Source organism: Bos indicus x Bos taurus, chromosome 28 (genome assembly GCF_003369695.1).
Source record: "Bos indicus x Bos taurus breed Angus x Brahman F1 hybrid chromosome 28, Bos_hybrid_MaternalHap_v2.0, whole genome shotgun sequence".
NCBI lineage: Eukaryota > Metazoa > Chordata > Mammalia > Artiodactyla > Bovidae > Bos > Bos indicus x Bos taurus.
Window position 1 is genome coordinate 15,727,423 of NC_040103.1, and position 23,050 is coordinate 15,750,472.

Below are 23,050 nucleotides of genomic sequence, written 5' to 3' on the forward strand. Positions count from 1 at the left end.
TTTTTTTTTTACGAAGTGACTTTGTTTTCTTATAGATTGTGGGCTCATAGGTCATGCATGGGATATTTGACTCATTTTACCTCACTGGAGTACAGAGATGGGATGAAAATAAAACAAGATGTTTCTTGTTGTTCATGCTTGTTTAGTTCATCTTGAACCTTGTTTATGACTAATTTCATTTAGCACAGTTAAGAGAGGGAAGGAAATAGAAAAATGTGTAGAGGTGTCCTGCCTGAATGCACTAAAATCTGTAACAAGTTCTTAAGGAGTATTATTTATGTTTTGCACCATTGGTCAAGAGATACTTGGAATAACAGGCATGTCTGGCCTTGGGGTACAAAATGAAGCAGGGCAAAGGCCAGAACACATTGGTCAAAGCAAATATCCTTTTCCAGTGACCCAAGAGATGAGTCTGCCTATGAATATTACCAGAATATTATCAACACCAAAATCAGATTAATTATATTCTTCGTAGCCAAAGACAGAAAAGCACTCACTATACAGTCAGTAAAAACAAGACCTGGAGCTGACTGTGGCTCAGATCATGAGCTGCTTATTGCAAAACTCAGGCTTAATTTGAAGAAAGTAGGGAAACCACTAGGCCATTCAGGTAAGACCTAAATCTAATCCCTTATGATTATACAGTAGCGGTGACAAGTAGATTCAAGAGATTAGATCTGGTAGAGTGTCTGAAGAACTATGGACAGAGGTTCATAATGTTATATAGGAGGCAGTGACCAAAACCATCCCAAAGAAAAAGAAATGCAAGAAAGCAAAGTGGTTGTCTGAGGAAACTTTACAAATAGTTGAGGAAAGAAGAAAAGCAAAAGGCAAGGGAGAAAAGGAAAGATATACACAACTGAATGCAGAGTTCCTGAGAATAGGAAGGAGAGATAAGAAAGAGTTCTTAAATAAACAATGCAAAAAATAGAGACAAACAATAAGAAAGACTAGAAATCTCTTACAGAAAATTGGAGAGATCAAGGGGACATTTTATGCAAAGATGGGCATGATAAAGGACAGAAATGGCAAGGACCTAACAGGAGCAGAAGAGATTAAGAGGTGGCAAGAATACACAGAAGAACTGTACATAAAAAAGACCTGGATAACCATGATGCTGTGGTCACTCACCTAGAGCCAGACATCCTGGAGTGTGAAGTCAAGTGGGCCTTAGGAAGCATTACTACGAACAAAGCTAGTGGAGGTGATGGAATTCCAACTGAGCTATTTCAAATCCTAAAAGATGATGCTATTAAAATGCTGCACTCAATATATCACAAATTTGAAACCTCAGCAGTGGCCACAGGACTGGAAAAGGTCAGTTTTCATTCCAATTCCAAAGAAGGGTAATGCCAAAGCATGTTCAAATGACTGTACAATTGAGCTCATTTCACATGCTAGTGAGGTTATGCTCAAAATCCTTCAGTGGTATATGAACTGAGAACTTCCAGCTGTCCAAGCTGGGTTTCAAAGAGGCAGGGAAACCAGAGATCAAATTGTCAACATTCATTGGATCATGGAGAAAGCAAGGGAGTTCCAGAAAAACATCAACTTCTGCTTCACTGGCTACACAACAGCCTTTGACTGTGTGGATCACAACAAACTGTGGAAAATTTTTAAGAGATGGGAATACCACACCACCTTACCTGTCTCCTGAGAAACTTTTATGCAGGTCAAGAAGCAACAGTTAGAACCAGACATGGAACAACAGACTGGTTCAAAATTTGGAAAGGAATATGACAAGGCTGCGGAGAAGGCAATGGCACCCCACTCCAGTACTCTTGCCTGGAAAATCCCATGGACAGAGGAGCCTGGTAGGCTGCAGTCCATGGGGTCCCTAAGAGTCGGATACGACTGAGCGACTTCACTTTCACTTTTCACTTTCATGCATTGGAGAAGGAAATGGCAACCCACTCCAGTGTTCTCGCCTGGAGAATCCCAGGGACGGGGGAGCCTGGTGGGCTGCCGTCTATGGGGTCGCACAGAGTCGGACACTACTGAAGTGACTTAGCAAAGCATGACAAGGCCGCATACTGTCACCCTGCTTATTAAACTTTTATGCAAAGTACATCATGTGAAATGCTGGGCTGAATGAAGCACAGGCTGGCTGTTTTCTCCTGGAATCAACATTGCCGGGAGAAATATCAACCTCAGGTATGTAGATGATACCACTCTAATGGCAGAAAATGAAGAGAAACTAAAGAGACCCTTGATGAGGGTGAAAGAGGAGAGTGAAAAAGCTGGCTTTAAACTCAATATTGAAAAAACTAAGATCATGGCATCTGATCATACCATTACTTCATGTCAAATATAAGGGGGAAAAGTGGAAGCAGTGACAGATTTTACTTTCTTGGGCTCCCAAATCACTGCAGATGGTGACTTCGGTCATGAGATTAAAAGACACTTGCTCCTCGCAAGGAAATCTATGACAAATCTAGTGTTAGCTGCTCAGTTGTGTCTGACTTTTGTGACCCCATGGACTGTAGCCTGCCAGGCTCTTCTGTCCATGAAATTCTCCAGGCAAGAAAACTGGAATGGTTAGGTATTCCCTTTTCTAGGGTATCTTCCCAACCCAGAGATCAAACCCATCAAACTACACTGCATATTAAAAAGCAGAGACAATCACTTTGCTGACAGAGGTCAAAGCTATATTTTTCCAGTAGTCATGTAGGGATGTGATTGCGAGAAAGACTCTTGAGAGTCCCTTGGACTGCAAGGAGATCAAACCAGTCAATCCTAAAGGAAATCAGACCTGAATATTCACTGGAAGGACTGATGCTGAAGCTGAAGCTTCAATACTTTGGCCAGCTGATGTGAAGAGCCGACTCCCTGGCAAAGACTGATGCTGGGAAAGACTGAAGGCAAAAGAAGGGAGCGGCAGAGATGGTTAGATAGCATCATTGACTCAATGGACATGAATTTGAGCTAACTCTGGGACAGGAGTTAACAGAGGAGTCATGGAGTCCATGGGTTGCAAAGAGTCAGGCACAACTTAGCACCTGAACAACAACAATGGTTGGTTTTACACATTTAGGAAAAAACATTATTTTACAAGTAAAGGCTTAGAGGAACCAGAAAACTCAAAAAAGGTCATGAAAGATTTCACTATAGTTTAAACATGAGTAAGTGAGATATGTTTGAGGTAACTATTGGACATGTCCAGGTCCTTGAGTGTTAAGACAATTCCAGGATCCTAGGAAAATCCATTAAAATTGCCACCTATTAGAGATGGTTATAAATTGACTCTTCAGTGGGGAAAGATGCCAATTTTCAGACACTCTCTGAAAGACATTTCTAGTAGGTATATTTATAAGCACAGAAAATACATGTAAGTATATTGATTTATATTAATAGCCTTAGAAAAAAGCAAAGTCTTGTTTATAAATAACAAGCAATATAGGTTGATGAGATCTGCTGTGGTATGCAGGCATTGTTTCCTACTGAAAATTCATACTATTCATGTATAACTAAAGGTAAAGATACTTATCTTAAATGGGCACTAAATATGGTCAACTAGTGCCTTAGTAAGGTCAAAACGAGTTGCATGATTACGTAAAAACTCACTAAATTTGGGGAATGGATTAGATAGTAGTTAATTAGATAGACTGGAAAGTTAGTAAAGTGTCACAAAATACATGTAAAATTTTTTTCATCTTTCATTTGTCAGGTACATCAGAGGCTCTCTGAAGTTCTTGAAAATATTTGTACTTTTAAGTAAATAAAATTTCCATGCTACTTTTGGTAATGGCATTATTTTTGGCAATATCTCCACCTACTTTTTCCTTGCCTATTTCAAAGGAAAATTAGAGCACATATAGTGTCACAGTATCATTCCTGGTAGCCACCTTTATGAAGACTAGCTGTACTTCCCTTTGGAAGTACTGCATTTTAGGATTTCTATTTTTCTCTTCTCTCTCTATATATGTATTTATATAAACTTAGCAAATTGCTAAGCAACATGTATAGTATAACCCATTTTCATATTCCTAGAAACCCACATTCTGGGGATCTATGTACATGTATATTCTGTGTACACATACATACTGTTATAGGTATATAGAACAATCTGAGGCTTGTGAATAACTGTTACCTCTGGTAAGTGGAATGGATATGTTGAACTTTTTTGTACTTTTGAATTGTTTGGTGGGGAAAAACACACATTTAAACGCTTGTTTTGAAAATCAGTAAAATTACTCAAAAGTAGAAATAAAAATATAGTTGAACTATATAGTAAAAATTCAGTTGTTTGAATTTTATCAAAGTTCACAATGGTTTGAATTAAAATTTTTACCTATGTAATCATAGAATTTGCTGAGCAAATAATATAAACAAGCTCATAGAGACTGGTCAGTTTACTTAAACTGCTTCCAAATTTGAAACCACCGTGATATTATATATGAATAAATGAATATACTTATAAAATTTAAAAATCCCTAAACAAATGGGAGAGTTTAAGTTCATTCATTTCTTAGGGACTTGAGAATATTAAACAAAAAATATTTAAAAATTAGAAAATGAATTCACATATGAAATGAAAGATAAAAATCATAAAATTATGCTTTCATCCTCTTTATTATACAACTTGAATGGCTATAAAGACAGATTTGCCTAGACCTGAGGTAATGGAATCTACTGTTTCCATTGGTACTTCCTGGAGAAAGCTAGCTCTGGAAGGGGGGAGCAACTCTCAAACAGTTTTCAGCTCTAAGATTCTAAGTGCCGAGGGGATTACTATGGCAAACAGTGTAAATATACTGGTTCAGTCCAAGTTGGACAGCCTCCATAAGTAGGTCAAATTCCTGGCATTCCAGCCCCATCAAACGGTTTCCAAGAAAGATAGCCTAATGCTGTCTCCTTCTGTACTACTGGAAAAGTCTAAGTGACCAAGTGCCTAATTGAATCTAGGAAAAGTCACTCCCTTTCATTTTGTCCTGGAAGAGATACAGTATTGTGGAAAAGGCAGGTAGAAGGTGCGTCACTAGAGGGGCAGGGGTTGGGTTTTGGTTCCAGAATTTTTAACATCAGCTGAGTGATTTTGGGTAAATCAATTCATCTCTAATGCTTGGTTTTATCATCTAGGAGAAGAAATAATTTTAGTCTCAATGACTCCTTTAGGTCCTAACATTCTCATTTTATGTTTTGTTTTGTTTTTTTTAAACAGAGAATGGAGCCCATGTGACATTTACCGTGTCGTACTTGCAGTCTCAAGCTCCTTTACATTATGAAGGTACGAGTGTATGAAATAAAGAGAAAAAGCAAAAGAAATGTGTTCTTTTTCAAGGGCCCCCAAAATCTGATCAGAAAAAAAGTAACCAGAAAGATTTCTATATATATAGTTTACAAAGATTTTTTGTTATACCTATTATACCTTCCAATTATAATTATAGTTATTCTTTAGCTTTTGGGTTTTCTGACAAATATAAAAGACATTTCTCAAAGCTTGTTTAAATGATTCCATTATTTATACAATGACCTCCCCATTTATAAAATCCATCTTCTGATGATTCCACTCAACCTCCCTAAAATTACACTGACTTCAAGGAGTGAAGATTTGGAGAGCACACAGTCTCCTGTGTTTTATGAAGCCTATAACATCATAGTGTATTTCAGTCTTTTAAACTTAAGCTCTTAATAAAAATGTTTATATATATATATATAATTATATGTTACACTTAAATATATAAATAATTCATGCTAACAAAATTACTTAAAAGCTGACTTGCTAGTGCATGTCTAGAATTTTAGGAGACCAAAATAACCCTCATTGACTTAGGGAGGGGGTTGATGTTCCTATTGTTTTTAGTATTCTCCAGAGTAAAACTTCTCTACATTCTCTCCCACTTTTTATGCAGGATTATGTCTATTTCCTTCTGTCATATGTACAGGAGTCAAATTCTCTACTGGGCAGCTGTTACAAATGAATGAGGTGAATTTGATGCAACATGAGTATGTCGTATGTTAAGCATAAAGCCATTATGTCTGGTTTGCTTTGTCTAGATGTTTTACTTTAAAATAGTACTTCTTAAAGACAGTAATCATGGGACTAGCAAAGCCTGAGCAGAATAATGGCAGAATATTTCAGAATATGTTCTGAAAAAACAAATTAAATATTTCTTCCCTTTAATCCCAGAAAATGTGTGGAAGGTATCTTTATGAAGTATCTTTATGAGATTATGAGGACTTTATAGATATCTAGTATATTTGCAAGCATATGACCTGCTATCAGTAAGTAATTTGGCTTGCCTACGTGGAATTTTCAAAGACGTGATGGCACCTATTGAGCTCGAGGTTGATTTGTGGATAATTTAGGATTTAGACAAGGACTTATTTTCTTTTCCGATGTTTCCACAGTATTAGAAAAATTAGACTAGAGCAGATTTCGCATATTTGCTTCTCTTCTTTCATCTCATCTACCTGAAAAGTATTTATAAGCAGCAGGATTGAGAAGTTTGGGATACATAAGCCGACTTCCCTGCCTCTCTTTTGGGTCTCCAGACACTTTGGAAATGGGTGATAAGTTAAGTTTGGTAAGTGGTTTTCAATAGATACTTCCTTTCCTTTCTTTCTCTTCAGAGCTGCCAACCAAGGAGCCTCAGGTTATTTGGACCATATTCAAAGGCGTGTATTGAAAATGGCTTCCTAGTTCTCTGCACTCAAATTATTCTAACATCAAGAAAGATCTCTCTAAAGACATAGTAATGAAGATAAACAGCTTACTGCAAGAAGGAGTCTGCGGGATCTCCCATGAACAAAGTCAGTACTTCAGAAGGCCTTTGTGGGGGAAATCAAGATTTATTCATAGTGTTCAGTTGTACTCGAACAGGGTGGAATTACATTTTTCACTTGCAGTAAGACTTGCTTCCCCTACTTAAAAAAATACAGCCTGATTTTTTTGTATGTCAGTCAAGTTAAAAACCTTATTTCAGGAAGTTTTGCTTGGTTTACATCGTCTCACATACATCTATGCCAGGCTATAACACTGAATTCTTAGTCACTGATTGATTGAGAAGAACTGATTTTAACTTAAAAACTGGGAAGACTGAGAAGGGAGCCTTTTCATTCTTCTCTTTCTTCTTTATCTTACCTCATACTTCATAACAGCCTCTGGGATTTCAGTTGAACATTGCATTTGATATGAACTATTCTCTCACCAAGATAGAATCTTTGTTCACACACAGAACACTTCTCCAAGGAAAGCAGGATACAAATGCCAAGAACTCTCAGATAAAATGACAACTGCCACATGTCAAACACAGGCCTAGACAGAATACTCACTACCATGCGACGTGAGTTTGTCCTTTCAGTGGTTGTTTTTATCAGTTTTCAAATATGCCAACACACACAGCACTGTTTAGTTACCAAGCATGCTGAATTTTCCAAACCACAAGGAAGGTTCTAGTAATACAGCATTGCCCCACACTGATCTAGCTTTGGGATACCTTTATAATCAAACGTCGGCGAATAACTCGGGTAGTGACTCTCCGTTCCTCCTCCGAGCTTGAATCACTCTCACTGCCTTTCAAGTCCTGATAAATGCATTTTTAGTATAATTTTTACCATCACATTTAAAAATAAAAGACATTCTGAGAAAGGAAATCAAGAAAGAATTACTTTTTTACTTGCTAGATCTCCCTCTAAGGAAAATCATGATGTATATTTGTGGAAATCTTAAAAAAATTTAAGTGGAAGGAAATTTTGAGTAGGATTCTAAATGAAATTACTCTGTATATGTATGGCTGCTGCTGCTAAGTCGCTACAGTCGTGTCCGACTCTGTGCGACCCCTTAGACGGCAGCCCACCAGGCTCCGCTGCCCCTGGGATTCTCCAGGCAAGAACACTGGAGTGGGTTGCCATTTCCTTCTCCAGTGCGTGAAAGTGAAAGGGAAGTCGCTCAGTTGTGTCTGACTCTTAGCGACCCCATGGAGGAGCCTGGTGGGCTGCAGTCCGTCCATGGGATTTTCCAGGCAAGAGTACTGGAGTGGGGTGCTGTTGCCTTCTCCGATATGTATGTATATATGTGTATAAATATTAGTATAAAGTATATATAAAATATATATATTACGTTGACCTTTACCTGCATATATATACTTATGTGTATATATAAATGCAATGCATATATAAATGCATAAATATACATATGCAGGTAAAGATCAAGATAGTAAAATTGTGAGTTCTTAAAAATAACAATTATGGAGACTTTGGCATCAGAAACTACATACATGCTACTAATTATTAGTTTGGGGAAACAGTATAGATTTAAAACTAGTTTAAAAATAAATATTATACATTTGACATGAATGTATAACCTTACAATTAAGGCCATCTTTGACGTGATCTACAGAAAAAGGCATAGTATTTCTGATTTTTATGATATGCTATTTTGAACATTGCAAAAGGTATACAAATATATCAGCATAATTTGCACCTAATACATAACTGGAACTCAGTAGATGTTTATTCCTGTATTCAAATGAAAGAATGTAAAATAGGTGAAAGCCTGAGGTGTTATTTTAAAGAAATTATATGAAATTAAAACAGAAACATTTCACAGATAACTACAGATAAGAATATGGTAATTATACACAATATTAATTTTTAGGTGATAAGAATAGGAATAAGGAAAAACTACTAAGTGATAGAGTCATAAGTCAAAGGGAAAATTATCTTCAGTTTTTACTTAAATGTCATGGTCCAGGAGTACACAGTGAATAATTTTTTTTCTAAATGTTAATGGAAATGATTTTAGTATTTTGTTTTCTAAGTGTACTAGTTATGCCAAATCTGATAGTCTCAGAGATAGAAATTGTAGCTAATATTGGTAAAAATAGGGAAAAATATGTAAAACTGGTAAAGGAGGCATAAGTGTTAGCAAAAATTAATGAAATATTATTCAAATACAATAGATAATAAAGTAGGCCATTTTTACCAAAGGTAAACTTACCAAATATTCTAAAATGTTACAGTAATATCAATCTTACCTTTGTAGGAAATTTCATCTGAACAAAATACCCTATTGAATAATATGGTGTCAAAAGGAAATAGTTTTTAAGTTACTTAGTCCTTGCAAAGATACTGACTGATGCATTGCCTATTACTTTAAAAATTTTTAAGAAAAGGACCATGCATTCTGGACACTTAGAATGATCTAAATATTGTGAAGGGTGGGGGGGGGGCTTACAATGGCTAAAAATTGCAGAAAAAGGTAAGACAGATTCATCTTGCAAAAGCATTACTGAGCATTCAGCGATTAATAGATTAGATGAGGCAGAAGAGAAAGTTAAACCTGAATTATCCATACGCAGAATCTTAGACTGGGGAAGGATTTTCACTGAGATATTTAAAAGCAGAAGAACATATGTTAATGTAAACAGTAACGATAAAGCTAGATGTCAATTATATCATAATCCTATCAAGAATCATCTGAGACCAGCCCCTCACATAAAGAATAAGTGGCCATTTGGCTAATGTTTGTTCCATTTTTCTCTGGGCAATCTCTGCCAATATTAAGGTGAAGGGTAGAGAGGAGATGGTAGTAGAATCTTGATCAGGATTCCTTTTAGAGAATTCTCTTGGGCAGTGGCACAGAGGGTAACTCGGAGACCAAACGGAATTTTTCTGAGTGCTCCTTGCTATGGGTTGCTGCATGGAAAGTGGTGGAAAGTAGCAGAATTTTACCTTGTAACAGCAGGCAGTCATCCGTGTAAGAGCTGCACCCGGTCTTTTGACCTGATTTTTCAGGGGACAAAAAGGGGGCTGTTTTCTGAGATCATACATCCAATGACCTAGTTGGTTGCTATTGTACTATGGTCTAATCACAGAAGAGACATCCTGAACATCTTCGGATTTCTTGAGAGGTCAGACTCTTATCTTCTGGAAGCTTTAACTTCATTATGAATTGCTATACTTCTGAAGACATTTTGCACTGGGGTAGGACCAGTGACCAACACTAAAGGCACAAACTCACTTATAAGAAATCGCAAAAACATTTTTTAACAGTGATTATTTTCCAGTACTGATGAATTCAGCTGCATTTCCATCCAGGGTTAAGCCTTTCATTTTCAAATGAAAATGGTTCCCCAGTGGGCAATATGTAGGCACATGTACATACATAGAAATACTTAACATTTATATTGTCATTTGATTTCAGAACTTTCCTATCAATTTCTAATGGGCTTGTGCAGAATACATTTTCATCATTAAAACATCACTATGTAGCCCCTCCCATCTATAGCTCCTCACTATAGTTTGTGGGCTCATTTTAAAAGGGAACATTCTATCCAAAGTCATACTGCTTAAATATACTGAGAGTTAACAAAAAGGCAGAAATCAATACTGAAAACAACACTTGTCAGGAAGGAAATGAAAGAAAAGCCCGAGAATTTTACTTCCTTTCACTTTCCTTCCTAACAAGCAGGAAAGTAATAAAAAAAAATAGCCTGCAGAAGGGAAAAGGAAAGGATATGATTAGTTAATAAGCTGATAATTAGCTTTTAAGTGGTTAGGAGTTTACTAAATTTTTCTAAACTTAAAATTAATTATGGATTCATTATTTTACAGAAGATTTTTTTTCTACCCAAAACACTGTAGAAGATCTTAAGTAAACTTGATGTTTTATGGAAAACTTCAAATACTACTATTCCAAAGACATATAACTCTCAATCTATGTCTACTGCGTAGTTCATGAAAAGACACAAAAATTGAGACAGCAAAAAGCAGTCAAAAATGTAGGAAACAGAACTGATATTAATTTTCTTATATCCATCTATGAATCATAATTTCAATTAAAAGTTTTTAATGTCTAAAAACGCTTACCCTCAAAGAATAAAGAAATAAATAATATAAAGAAATCATATAAATACTAAAAGCAAGCAAATAATTATGTGACGGTAAGGTTTTTAAATGATTAAAAACAAATATTAAGAGAATTATCAACTTAGATATAAAAGTTATTAAAATGATACTTTTAATGCTACATTTCTAAATGTCATCAATCAACAGTAGTATACCCACCTCATTTATTCTTGAGAACTGTGTTCCTTCAATTTTTAAAAAACCCTTTCAGGCAACAGAACTTACAGAGCTCGTAGTTGGGTCACAGGCTAGCAACTCTTTAAATTGTGTAAAAGAACCAGTGAGGGAGAGGATAATTATCCTCCATCCTCAAGAATGAAGACAAGTCAGGAAATCTAAATCCCAGACAGAATTAATATTGGATCTTAAGATACTTACTACTTAACATCCCTGTAATTTCCCTTCTGAAAAATGGCTAAAAAGATGTTTATTCCTAATGAACGAAGATATGGCAGCACACATTTTACTCAGTACTTTCTTTACTCCCATCATTAGTGTTACCATTTTTGATCACATATTTATAATTTGGAAATAGTAAAGAATATCGGGTCCAGTGCTACAAGATTATCAAAAAAATTGAAGAGTCAGGACTCTGAGATTAAATGAGAGCACAGTAGAAGACTAGATGACGTACCTTCTGCTCAGACCCATTGGACCCCTCTTCTTCATGGAGGTTAAGCCGTGGCTTGCCATCTGCAGGAGAAGTCCTACTCATCTTTTTCATACTGACAGGCACACAGGGTTTAGGTTCTTCTATTACAAACTTGCTGGTTTCTTCTAGAGCCTTCTGATACGCTGCTAGTGATGATGCTGGTTCATCAACACGACCAGATCCTTGTATTTTTGGTTTCAGGGTTTCCTTTGCACTCTGTTTCCCTACATCATTTTGGGATTCTGGAAAGTAAGATTTTGTCTTTGCTTCTGGAGTGACTTCTGCATGGCTTCCATTGGCTTCAAATTTTCCAGGCTCCCCTTTGAGATAGGAGGTAATGGAATCTCTACACTGGTCAGGGCTGCAACAGAGAAAAGGTGGAAATTTACAATGGTAACATATGACTGCAAATGGGCTTCCGAGGCTCTGAATTTTCAACAACCATGTTTTTAACTATTTTTGAAGACATATAATAGAAAAGTATAAAAACTCCGGTTATTGGATTTCAAACTGCGGGGGTGCATCGTGGGTATGGGGTGAGGAGATGATACACAGGCTCCAGGCTTCCTCTGCACTCCGATCCGCAACCTGGCTGGCTGTGCTGCCACTGTTTTTGTTTTAATTGAACTTCTACAGCCCCTTGGGTTCATGGACATACCCGGAGTCCCAGACCCACCAACCTAAAAGAGCTGGGGATCTCAAAATGCTTTTCTATTATCGCCAATGAAAAATCTGATGACAAAGGACAAAGTGAATTCCCGTGATGAGAGTTCTGGTATCCCCAAGAACCCTATGTTCCAGTCCCCGTGTATGTTTCCAATTGTGAATTTTACCGTCATGCTTTTCCAGACATGGAATGCTCCTGAGAACCTGACTTGGATTCTCATTTTTGTCCACTCCTGACCTCTGCTGACTCTCCTTAGTGATCAGGGTGTGGGTGCTCACCTGGTGCTTCTACTGCCTGTGAGAACTGTTTCCCTTTAGATTCTTGAAAATCTTTCTCTTCCATTACTTTCTTTTAAATTGGGTTTCTAAGTTTTACTAGTTTCAATATAGACTTTCTATCTTCTAGTTTGTATATTGTTTTCAGCCTCTTCGATTATTACCTGTAGAATTCTGAAGACAGTAAAAGCGGAGCAGTGTTTTCTGTGTAATATGTATATTATGCATGTGTATGTGTATTTCTTATAAATCAGATTCTGAATAAGCACCTTTCTCAAAAATATTAATAGCAATCCTATTCCATATGTTTAAGGACAGACACTCCCAGCATACTGTAAAGACTCTATATGATAAGTAACTCTATATGATAACTCTATATCTAACTCCTAACTATATCTAATTTCCTCTTATGCAACTATAAATTATGTGACTATATCTGAACTCAGACATCAAAATTAGTACTATATCTTGTCTCCATCATCTCTTTTTTGTAGGCTGAACATAGAATTCATTGATGTTACAATTTTTCAAAAGGAGTTTTGTGAAATCTTCTTTGCAAATGTCTATACCCTCTTTGGGAATTTTTATTGAGCAAGCAATATGAAAATATTAAATATGATTATAAGATAAACTTAACATCAGTTCTTTTTACCCGGCTTATCACTAGTTGCCACTGAAGTAAAATATAGTTTAATCTGATGTGTGTAGAAAGAAAAATAATGCTAACTGAGAGTCTATTTGCATCGGTCATTGGGTAGGTATGCTACAGGCTTTCTTTTTCAATCTATAAACCTGTTTGAGGAAAGTAGTATTCTTATCTTTGAAGCCAATTACAGTGATGTTCTTAGAGCTTAGAAATTAAAATCGTCAAGTGCAGAACCTAATGATGGTGGGGTCTGAACCAGTGTTTGAAGGACACTAGCTCTTACCTTTCTACAGGAAGGCCACTATAAAAAAAGACGGCTTCATGATTAGGGAATTACTTTAGTTATAAACAAATTTGTATCATCGCAGTATTATTGGGGGTAAAGAATTACATATTAAGTAAATGTCGCTTAGTTGTGTCCTATTCTTTGCGACCCCAGGGTCTATACAGCCCATGGAATTCTCCAGGCCAGAATACTAGAGTGGGTAGCCTTTCCCTTCTCCAGGGGGTCTTCCCAACCCAGGGATTGAACCCAGGTCTCCTGCATTGCAGGCAGATTATTTATCAGCTGAGTCACCAGGGAAGCATATGCTATGTTGCAAATTATCTAAAATATTCATGTAGAAAAAGAAAGGATATATAAAATGTTGTTTTTCTTCGTATGATAAGGACAGATGATTTTTTTTGCTTCTCTGCATTTTCTATGACAAGACATTTAAAAACAATATGTAAAAGAAATTCACAAAAACCTTTCAAGACATGTATTATCCCAAAATTGAAATGGTAATTTTAGAAAAAGAGTAACTGCTAAAAAGCATATATTTAAAACAGACTATTGGAATTTCTTGGCAGTGCAGTGGTTAGGACTGTGCGCTTTCCCTGCCAAGGGCCCGGGATTGATCCCTGGTCAGAGTATCCTACAAGCTGTTTGGCGTGGATGGATGATGGATGGATGGATAGATAGATAAATAGATAAACTAACACGTAACCTTCATTTCACTTTCCTTTTTCTGACCCAGAGCCATACCTGTCATCCAGTCGATCTAGTAACCCACCGGTTATTCTTCGAGCTTGAGCAGGGGACTCTAGGTTTCCACTTGATGTCTCGTTCTGCCAACCTGTAATTGAAGACATTTCCAGTTCTTCTTGCTGAACACGTTTAAGAATAGCCTGTACTTTTTCTTCTGTCATCTCCTCAGACTCTACTCCTTCTTTAAGTTGGATGTCCTCAAATAGAGATTTGAGTCTTTCTTCCGTTATCTCCTCATCAGGACCAGATTTTCCTTTCTCTTGCTGTTCAGAGCTTACTCCTACTTTTCTAGTCTGCTTCAATGGCTCTGCTGGTTTAACATCTTTTGGGGCCCCAGCCATCCTTCCGAGGTATTGAGGATACTCACTCAGGCATATATTCTCCAACTGGCTCTCATCTACATCCACTGCTTCAGGTATTTCTGTTAAAGGCATTGAGTCTTCAAGTTTGCTGTCTTCTAAGGACGTGTCTTCTGCAGTTACAACTGGAGGTCCATCTGCTGAATGCTCTATGTTTCCCTGGGAAGGTACTACCCCATCACTCAGTCTACTGGGGGTTCTAAGGGGAGATTCTATGCTAGAGAGATCACTAAAATAATCATCTTGCTGGAAAGGGGTGGGAGGTGTGTAGTGCAACCCTGTGGGAGTTTCCAGTTCCACTTGAAGGGAAGGATAACCTATGGAAGACAGTACATTTGGACTGACTGAAATGAATTAGAGCACATCAAACAGAAACACATGGAATGACTTAAATTAGTTATGAAAATGTATGATGAATTACAGAACAATGTTGACAAATTTATTGGTTTAGTTCAAATACTTGTAATATAATGAAATAAAAGACTAGTGGCAAACTATAATAAAATAGAATACTAGTTAATTAAGATATAAATTGTTTCCATTGATTTTGGTCATTTTAATATAGTAACTTACATTCACAAATTTAATCCAGTATAAAGTCAGCTGTCATTATGTAAGATACATTTATTCCATGGCCAAATTAATACCTTTCTATCAATACTCTTTGCATGCAAAATCCACATTGTGGTGGACTGAATACAACAAACCATAAGAAACCAATTTTTATAATTACGTATAACTTAAGAACTGTACATAAGAGCAATGCTACTGAATTCTTAACTCTTACTTATTTCATATAAAATTTACAATAAAGAAAAATGAATTTAATCTTTGGAAAGAAATGACTACTAGATTTTAGAGCAGTAGCACTGTGGAAAAAAAATCTAGAAAGATGTTAGGAAAAGGATTTCAAAGGCAGATAAAGTAGAAAAGACTCCATGTAAACTTTTCAGGTATCATAATGTGACAGAGATGAAAAGGTTGTGTATGTATGGAAGTCTTGGTGAACTTGGTGGCAGGGACCCACTCAGAACCACGAATCAAATAAAGAGAGAAAAGAAATGATACACAACAGACAGGAGGAGAACCACTTGCAGAGAGCCTTTGAATGTTCATGACAATCCTGTGAAACACAGAGGTTTACTAACCAGCCTATGCAAAGGGGAAGGAGGGAGCAATTCCCATGTTTTAAACCTTGCTGTGTGTACTAAGGCAGTTATTTTTCTCCTTCAGCAGAGAGAGAAGTCAACAATGGTCTGGTCATGGTGAGGAAAGGAAGTTTCACAAAAGTTCAGCAAAGAGGAGAGACAGGAAAAAAAGGCAACCAGGCACATTTTCTGACTTATTGGTCTGCAAAACTGAAGTATAATTTTTCCATTAGTCCAAGGTAAATATCAATTTAGCTTTGGCTGTAAATTCAACTTGCTATAGGTTTTGAACATTTTTTATGTTATGGTCACCCATAAACCAAAATGTTGTTGAAAATTTGTCTAAGATGACATGAGGTTTATAGTCTGCACAAATAAAGTTGACTTCATAAACATTCCTAAATTTCCCTAAGAATTTTAAAAATAGGGAATGTAAAATACTAAGATGTAGGAACAGAAAGTCCTTATAAATTTAATAATATTCTGATTCTAAAATGTTAAAATTAAATAAGACTTTCAGTTCCATTGAATACTTTCATTGTTTTCTGATGATACTGTTTATTAGAAATACTTTTCTTAAATTTCCCAATAAAGGATATTAAAATCTTCTATAAATTGTGGTTTGGCAATAATTCAACCTTTGATATAACACTGGTCTATCTTTATCTTGTGTGCAGGGAGTCTGGGCACCAATACACGGTCTCATCTATAAGACAAAGCCTTGAAGAGAGCTTTTCTCCAGGTTCTGTAGTATTTATAAACTTAAACCACTTTTGACATTATTACCCTCATGTTTATGTTACGGGGATAACAAGGTACACTTTAAATTTTTTTACTGACTTTAGTAAGCAGAAACTTTCTAAGAATTTTGAGATCTTTTGTCATATGTGCAGATTTGTAAGTTACTGATTATTGGCTAACTTTTCTGTTTAAAAATGGGAAAATAATCACCATATTTTTCAAAAATTGAAATAATAGAAAAATATCTCTAGCTCCTCTTCTTGCCTCCACATAATCATTTTTTACTCAAAATTCATTATAGGAATAAATTTCCATTTATGAAGGTAGATGAGCATTTTGAAAAACATATTTATAATACTTTTCTTAATACTTTGATGAAAAAAAAGCCTCAACTTACAAAGTGAAGGAAATGACAATATTATTATATAAATTAAGCTAATGTAAAAGAGGAATTATTATGTTATTGGCGACATCTATGCTCATTGAATTAGGAATTATGCTACCTTATTATACACAACAGATAAGGTTTTGCCAAACAAAAAATGGCATCCTATGAAGTTAAAATAATGCTAAATAACTAAAACAGCTTTTTGAGTGATATATTAGCCTCTTTAAGCACATGCTTAAATAATTGGTTCTCAAAACAGTAATTAAGCATTTTATTTAACAATTTGTATAATAACTCACTATTTGATTTTACCCATATAGGAATAGAAGAGTCTTCTTGTGTTTTAGGTTAATGTAAAAAGTGACAAATCAGCATGTTCTCTAGATATTAAATTCTCTTCCATTTGGTCATATACTTGAGATACCAACTCTTTCAGTTAACTTAGGCCTTTATACCTCATTATTTGTATTTTATATAACAGACATTTATCAAGTTTGTTCTAACAGTGTTTGTTTGCAGACTGTGGCAGAGAATAAGCTGTGAAAATGAGAAATTAAGTCAAGCAAATCACAATTTAGTTGGTTTTACATGACTACTTTGTCCTACTGCACTTTCAAATTTTACCAAATGATTAAGTAAATATGAACACTAAATTCAGTTACCATCCACGGGGTCATGGAAAACATTGTTCTCATCTGCAAAACTTCTGGTGCCTGAAATATTTCCATAATCAAATATTGGTCCTTCTAGCAGAGTCACTATATCTATTCGATTAATTTTTGTCAAGACCGAAGTTAAGGCATCAGCTGAAAAAGGATGAAAAAAAAAAAAGGTTGAAAACCCGATTACATTATTTTCTTTTACATCCTCACAATATTCATATGAAGGCATGGCTTTCTTGACCCTCCTGACATTTTAGATCCTCCTTACTCCAGCTATGCAATATTCACTATTCAGAGGACTCAGAAAGCTCGTAGTTCTAGGGAAAGATGTTAGGGTTTTAAGAAGCATTTTATGAAGCTGTGTGTGATGGCAACCACATTCATTCCATCTTGGTAAGGTGCAGAGCAAATGGGCCTCAAGAGAGCTAGATTCTTTTAGTTATAAGGGGAACTTATAAAACTTTAAACACTTTCCTCCCATTAGACTGTCAGAATTGGTCACCTCTGTACTTGATGCTTACCATTTTAATGCCTTACTAAGGTCAGGCTGACTCAGGCAAGCTCACAGTAACTGCACATTGTTGTGGGTTGGTATTTGTCACAATATACACCACTCTCTTTCCCTCACCTCAGCAAAACTAAACCACCCCAAACCCCAGAACACTGGAGAGTTCTCTGCCATCACAGAGCAGGCTGGATGAAATTATTTGGTCCTATCCTTCTATTTTCCTGCACATCCATTTCTGGCCATAGCAGTAACGTCAGTCTTTCCCACCACCACCTCATAACTGAACAGCTAGAATTATATTTTCATTTTTGATGGTCACAGAACTACAGACAAAATGTAAAAATCCCCTACTGCTTGCTTCATAAAAAGCTCCCTAAAGACAGAAGTTTAGAAGGTTAGCATGAAAGTAAACAAGTATAACTTCAAAAGACTTGTGATTATTTTACGATCACTGTGGTTTTCTTAACAATAGGGTTATCTGAAATATTAGACATATGCAGTTTTGAAAGTTAAAGCAATATAGTTTCAGCATACTTGTAGCATTTTTTCCGTCTCTGGTTACCCATTTTTTTAATAACATGAAGCTTTGAGAAATTAAAGAATTTGGATTTTCCACACGTATTTGATTGATTTCATCCACTGAAAAATTCAGTTCCCTTGCCAGTTCTGTAGAAAAGAAAAAGAGTTACTAAGATTTCATGTTATACTTTTATCACATATATTTTATAAAAGTAATGCTTAAATGTCACCAAAAAAAAAAAAAAAAAAAAGGGAAAAGAATTCTATAGTAAAACCCAAGTACAGCCTTGGGCATTAATCTTTATACACTTGATTTCACAGCAAAGTAGTGATAATACACAGGCTGTGACTTCTCTCTCTTGAGGTAATTCCCTGGTTATAATCAGATTTCCTTTGGAGATCATTTTATAAAGATTCTTAATCTGTTCAAAGAGGATGTTGATAGATTCTTTTAATTTAGCCAAATTATTATCTGCAATTTGAAGCAAACTTCATATAAGATAGGTGTGCTAAGACGCTTCAGTCCTGTGCAACTCTTTATGACCCCATGGACTATGACCCACCAGACTCCTCTGTCCATGGGATTCTCCAGGCAAGAATATTGGAGTGGGTTGCTGTACCCTCCTCCAGGGAATCTTCCTGACCCAAGGATCGAACCCGCTTCCCTTCCGTCTCCTATATTGGCAAGTGGGTTCTTTAGCACCACCTGAGAAGCCCATAAGACAGTTAGGGATCTACAGTTCATAAACATGCCATAAGAGAAGCCAGGAGGGTTTTTCTCTAGGCAATATTCATGAAATAGATCTTTTCCTCACATAATACTCTATTCTATATGCCTTCAAGTTTCATCAGTGCCGCTTGGGAGGTGAAATGACTCAAAGCCAGATCACTGTCTATGATATGCAGCCATTTGTGTAAGAAATAAAAGGGAGAGAAGCTTTCTGTCCAACTAAGTGTATACAGCCATACACTCAATCTTGTACATGCAGATAGTTATCCCTGGAAGGATACACATGATATGAATAGCTGCCTTGGGGGAGTGAAATTTGGGAGTCAAAGATGATAGGGAGACTTACCTTTCAGTGTATATTTTTTGTACAATTAAAAAAATCTGTCAGATGTGTATTAGCCTTAAGTGATTATAAAAAGTAAGAAATGGGAAAATCCATGGAAAAAGAATTGGCTGAGATTCTATCCTGCTTAAGAACCTTTCCAGCAGTTTGGCAAAATGTATTCAGAGGCTCAAAAAAGTCTATATCCTTTGGCCAACTGATTTAACTTCTAGAAATCTACGGTGACAGTACACAGGGTTGTAGACAGTTATTTACATACATGAATGTCCACTGTAGGCTTGTCCTACTCAAAAACTGAAAACAGAGTGTGTGTTGAACAAAAGAAGAGTTAATTAATGCAGTGGCTGGCAAACTGATTATAGCCTTCAGCCTGTAGGGTGCTTCTAGAAATGAAACTACATCTTATTAGAGCAGAACTTAGCCTTAATATATGGGATACACATTTTCTCTTCCTTTTACCAACAAAAAGCAAAACCTGAATTTATTTCATGATTCACTAGTACTGACAGCAAAACACCATTGTAAAGTATGTGTACTGGATGTTACTTATCCATTAAACCAAGATCAGAAAGAAATAAAAAGAAAATTAATTGTGTATAGAACATTTTCAAAATTATTTATAAAAAAAATCAAAGTACATTGTTCCTTGTTAACAGGAGTTCTGAGGGATGGATTTAAATTTTGTCCTTCTAAATGCTAATTTTCCTAATAACCTTCATTGTATATATGGTAATTCAAATTAGAAAAGTTAACTTTTTTAAAGTTCCTTATCTCTTTGTGTCTTAAGGACAGTAATCCTTATTGTCCTCATGACCAAACCATATCCTTTGTCTAGAGACTCAGTGAAGAGCAAAGACATTGTCACTGAGAATTTACAAAATTTATGACTTTATGTTTCTTCTCTATTTTCATGTCACATCTCCAAACGTTTACTCTGAAAAACTAAGGACTAGTTTTGCTTAAAGAAAATAAGCTAATAGTTATGGGCAAGTAATACTACAAAACCAACATTAGCTCCAGGACATTTTCAGATTATAATGTCCAGTGTTAAAATATGCATGCATGCTTAGTCACTTCATGTCTGACTCTTTGTTACCCCATGGACTATAGTCCAACTCTTGTGAGTCCATGGACTGTAGCCACCAGACTCTCTCTGTCCTTGGGGTTCTCCAGGCGAGAAAACTGGAATGGGTTGCCGTGCGCTCTTCCAGGGGATCTTCCCAACACAGGGATCGAACCTGCATTTCCTGCATTGCAGGAGGATTCTTTATTGTTTGAGCCACCCGGAAAATATAAATATTATGTTCATACATATTTATACATGATGAATTGCTATTAATTCTTAATAGTCTGCAAAGGATTACTCAGATCCCCTGTTTTTTCCAGAGCTCCACTAGATTAGGTCAGTAGCAGTGTGCCTTAGGGCAGGGCTTGGCAGGAGAGGCATCCTTTTAATGGAGAGGGTGGGTGGCACGAGACTCAGGGCATTGGAAAAAAATAATTGTAGGTGACCTTTTGTGCCACAATCTAGTTTCATAACCTCCCTTTTGACAGCATAGATAACTACTTCCTTGAGAATGTCTGTCCCTGATAGTATGCAAGATGACTTTAAATATGACAGTAATTAACATTTATTTATGTTTAACTTTTGGGAGAAGGCAATGGCACCCCACTCCAGTACTCTTGCCTGGAAAATCCCATGGATGGAGGAGCCTGGTAGACTGCAGTCCATGGGGTCGCTGAGGGTCAGACATGACTGAGCGACTTCACTTTCACTTTTCACTTTCATGTATTGGAGAAGGAAATGGCAACCCACTCCAGTGTTCTTGCCTGGAGAATCCCAGGGACGGGGGAGCCTGGTGGGCTGCCGTCTATGGGGTCACAGAGAGTCGGACACGACTGAAGTGACTTAGCAGCAGTAGCATGTTTAACTTTTATGTTGTTTGGCTGTGCATTAAAAAAAATACATACCATCTATAAAATTTAAAATTTCTCTGATTCATGTGAAGTAGGATTTGAGGGGCCCAGTTAATATCAGAATACAAAGCAGTACTGTCCAGTTGACACACAGCCTTATCTTCATCTTAAGTGAAGTGGAATCAAGCCAAATATTCCTTTTCTACACACCAATTATAAAAGGTTTCATTCATTTCACAGAATCCAACTATTTTTGTAAATTGAATAATCTGTATCCTTTTTCTTAAAAATTTAATTCAAAATTTAACTGTCATCCTTTGTTTTGTTGTTTATATAGTTATTGACAATGATCCTTGCTTTCTATTATCACAGTGATATAATGGGCTTCCCTGGTGGCTCAGTGGTCAAGAATTCACCTGCCAATGGGGGAGACGCAGGTTGAATCCCTAATCCAGGAAGATCCCATGTGCCTTGGAGCAGCTCAGTTTGTGTGCCACACTGCTGAGCGTGTGCTCCAGAGCCCGGGAGCCGCAACTGCTGAAGCCCACGCGCTCTCGAGCTGGTGCTCTGCGGCAAGAGAAGCCACTGCAGCCTGAGAGCAGCCCCCGCTTGCCACAGCTGGCAAAAAACCCGCACGACAGTGACGACCCAGAAGGTCCCAAAACAAATCAAATTACTAAAAACAAAAGGAAGCATTTTTTTGGGGAAAAAAAGTGACATAAGATTTCCTTTTAAATACATCTTTGAGCATAAAACTGAGTCTCCTTAAAAGTTTCAGGTAAATAAAATGTGTGTATTATAAATAATGTGTGTATATCACAAGAATTGTGACAATGACTCATGAATAATTAAAACTTTGTGAAACCTAGGCATGGATTAGTTGAACTATTGCCTAAGAGAGCTACTCTAAGGGCATAAACCATGCTTCAACATTTTGTATTATTTAAAAACCATAGCCTTTAGGTATATTTTCCTTTATGCCCCCCAATAAATCTTCCATTAGGTAAAAAGGTTATCCTATATTACCAGAAATGGCATTGTGAAGAAAGTGCTCAAATTTAAGGTAAAATAAATTTAAATTTTCTATTCTATAGTGCATATGCATAGAAAAGCTTTGAAAAAAACATAGTATACAAGGTATTATCTGTAATTAACTCTGAGTAGATAGAATTAGGAGTGATTAAAAATGTTTTTTATTCCTTTAAAAAAAAATAAACTATTTGTGAAAAAGAAAAAATTAAGAAATTTCATTCGGGTGTATACACACTTACCTGTCCAACTGAGTCCCAGGTGATCGGCTACTATTGCCATCCTGATATCTGTCCGTTCACATGGACTCTGTGGACCTACGATTTACAATTTCTTAATTAAAACAATCATCAAGAAAGACACGACACTGGAAAATTGCTTTCAGCAGTACTCAGATTTTACAGAGAGACTGACGCTAACACTGTACACTGAAATGTGTCCTAGTCACCTACATGAACACTCCTCTTTTACATGACTCACTTGGTTTTCACCTACATCAGGCCAAATGTCAGACTACATGGATGCTCGATGTAATGAAATTCAACATGCTGACGAGCTAGCTACTCGACAGTAGCTACAGAAGTG

At 36.4% G+C, this 23,050-nt stretch overlaps 1 protein-coding gene and 1 long non-coding RNA gene across 9 annotated transcripts in view; one reads left to right on the forward strand and one right to left on the reverse strand.

Annotated features, from left to right (window-relative positions):
• Nucleotides 1–23,050, forward strand: part of LOC113885340 — a 146,797-nt gene that overhangs the window by 123,224 nt on the left and 523 nt on the right. The window contains exons 3-6 of one of the 2 annotated variants that reach the window (XR_003509180.1): nt 5,162–5,227; nt 6,574–6,753; nt 15,714–15,867; nt 16,306–16,390. This is a non-coding gene — a long non-coding RNA (uncharacterized LOC113885340). Of the gene's footprint in view, nt 1–5,161; nt 5,228–6,573; nt 6,754–15,713; nt 15,868–16,305; nt 16,391–23,050 lie in introns of those variants that run through there. The other variant, XR_003509181.1, reaches the window with a different exon arrangement.
• Nucleotides 1–23,050, reverse strand: part of ANK3 (ankyrin 3) — a 375,167-nt gene that overhangs the window by 22,354 nt on the left and 329,763 nt on the right. For 3 of the 7 annotated variants that reach the window (XM_027530609.1, XM_027530610.1, XM_027530612.1), the window contains 8 exons: nt 22,708–22,782; nt 18,462–18,593; nt 17,420–17,563; nt 14,489–14,797; nt 14,119–14,209; nt 11,486–11,864; nt 9,676–9,726; nt 7,440–7,526 (listed from right to left, as the gene is read on the reverse strand). In XM_027530609.1, coding sequence (XP_027386410.1) covers nt 7,440–7,526; nt 9,676–9,726; nt 11,486–11,864; nt 14,119–14,209; nt 14,489–14,797; nt 17,420–17,563; nt 18,462–18,593; nt 22,708–22,782 — 1,268 coding nt within the window. The remainder of the gene's footprint in view (nt 1–7,439; nt 7,527–9,675; nt 9,727–11,485; nt 11,865–14,118; nt 14,210–14,488; nt 14,798–17,419; nt 17,564–18,461; nt 18,594–22,707; nt 22,783–23,050) is intronic. The other 4 variants (XM_027530611.1, XM_027530613.1, XM_027530607.1 and 1 more) reach the window with 3 other exon arrangements.